Consider the following 1434-nt stretch of genomic DNA (forward strand, 5'->3'; position numbering starts at 1 on the left):
ATATTTGCTTTATTGGATACAACGGTTGATAAAGATATTTGCTTTATTGGATACAACGGTTGATAAAGATATTTGCTATATTAGATACAACTGTTGATAAAGATATTTGCTTTATTAGATACAACGGTTGAAAAAGATATTTACTTTATTAGATACAACGGCTGATAAAGATATTTGCTTTATTAGATACAACGGTTGATAAAGATATTTACTTTATTAGATAAAACGGTTGATGTTATCGTAATCATTCTACAGTTACATTATCAAATGTACAGGTTCAGATTTGTACAGGTTCGGATCTGTATAGGGAGAAATATGAAATGTCTACCAAAATGTACTTCATAAAAAGCTTGTCATGATATTTTGAAATTCAAATTCTGATATTTTCAGACAAAGGTGGCTGAATACAAACGAAACCAGCACTTTTTCGACCGTGCAAAAGATGGATGTGGTACAAGAAGAATTGCTTCATTGTTCCATATGCATGGAACTATTTTCTGACCCCCGTACGTTACCATGTCAACATACATTTTGCCGAGACTGTTTGACTAACTATATAGAAGGGAAAAGAAAAAATACTTATTCCAGACTAAATGCTTTTGATTGTCCACTGTGCCGAAAGAATGTCTCACTTGAAAATTACGATTCAAATGGTGGTTCATTTCCAATTAACTTGGTTGTATCTTCATTACTTAATATAAACAAACCAAGAAGAAGATACAAAGCGACAGCATCTCTCTGTGACAAGGCATGCCAAACATCCAAGGAAACAAGGTTTCTGAGAAACAAATTTTCACAGACAAAACAGATGCAGTCGAAAGAAGTAGCAGCACAAACAACAACGTATGTGAAGACAACCAATAAACGGACCCAAACTGACACTGAGAAAACAAAGGTGTCCCATATTGAACCACAAGCACAAAAACAAAACAAAACGACACAGACAGATAGAAACAGACTTGCAAAGACGAGACAATACCAGGCGAGACAAGACCAGGCATGCAATGTAATTGCCATAAAAGACGCGAGACAAGACCAGGCATGCAATGTGATTGCCATAACAGACCAGTTTCAATATGGATCTTTCAGTTCGTTGGAGACAAGTGGGACAGAGTATTCTTCAGGGGGTTTGATAACCTGATTGAAAAGATTATAATTCGTTATGTTATATTGACTGTTGCAGCTGACGTTGCAGGATGTGGAGCGAAAGAGAAACTGAAGACATTTCTTGCTAATTTGGTTTGTTACATTTGTTTGGCAGCATATACCTTGCTAACGCTCTGTTTGTTTGCAGGTGTTGAGGGGCAAAGTTATGTATTCATGATTATTCTTCTTTACAAACTTGCACGCCAGGCATTGACCATTCATCTAAATGAATATCCCGGTTTTTCTGCAAAAAATGGACATTTTATAAATATTCTGTTTGTTCATGTA

At 35.6% G+C, this 1434-nt stretch overlaps 1 protein-coding gene across 1 annotated transcript; it reads left to right on the forward strand.

Annotated features, from left to right (window-relative positions):
* Positions 1 to 442: 442 nt before the first annotated feature.
* On the forward strand, positions 443 to 1141 carry LOC123542869 (tripartite motif containing 13-like). The gene has a single exon (XM_053531169.1). The coding sequence runs from the start codon at positions 443 to 445 to the stop codon at positions 1139 to 1141; it is 699 nt and encodes a 232-aa protein (XP_053387144.1).
* The last annotated feature ends 293 nt before the right edge of the window (positions 1142 to 1434 follow it).

Source organism: Mercenaria mercenaria, chromosome 19 (genome assembly GCF_021730395.1).
Source record: "Mercenaria mercenaria strain notata chromosome 19, MADL_Memer_1, whole genome shotgun sequence".
In the NCBI taxonomy this organism is placed as follows: Eukaryota; Metazoa; Mollusca; class Bivalvia; order Venerida; family Veneridae; genus Mercenaria; species Mercenaria mercenaria.

What these genes read in the sequence shown, in the direction of transcription:
- LOC123542869 (XM_053531169.1), top strand. Translation starts at nt 443, where the DNA reads ATGGATGTGGTACAAGAAGAATTGCTTCATTGTTCCATATGCATGGAA.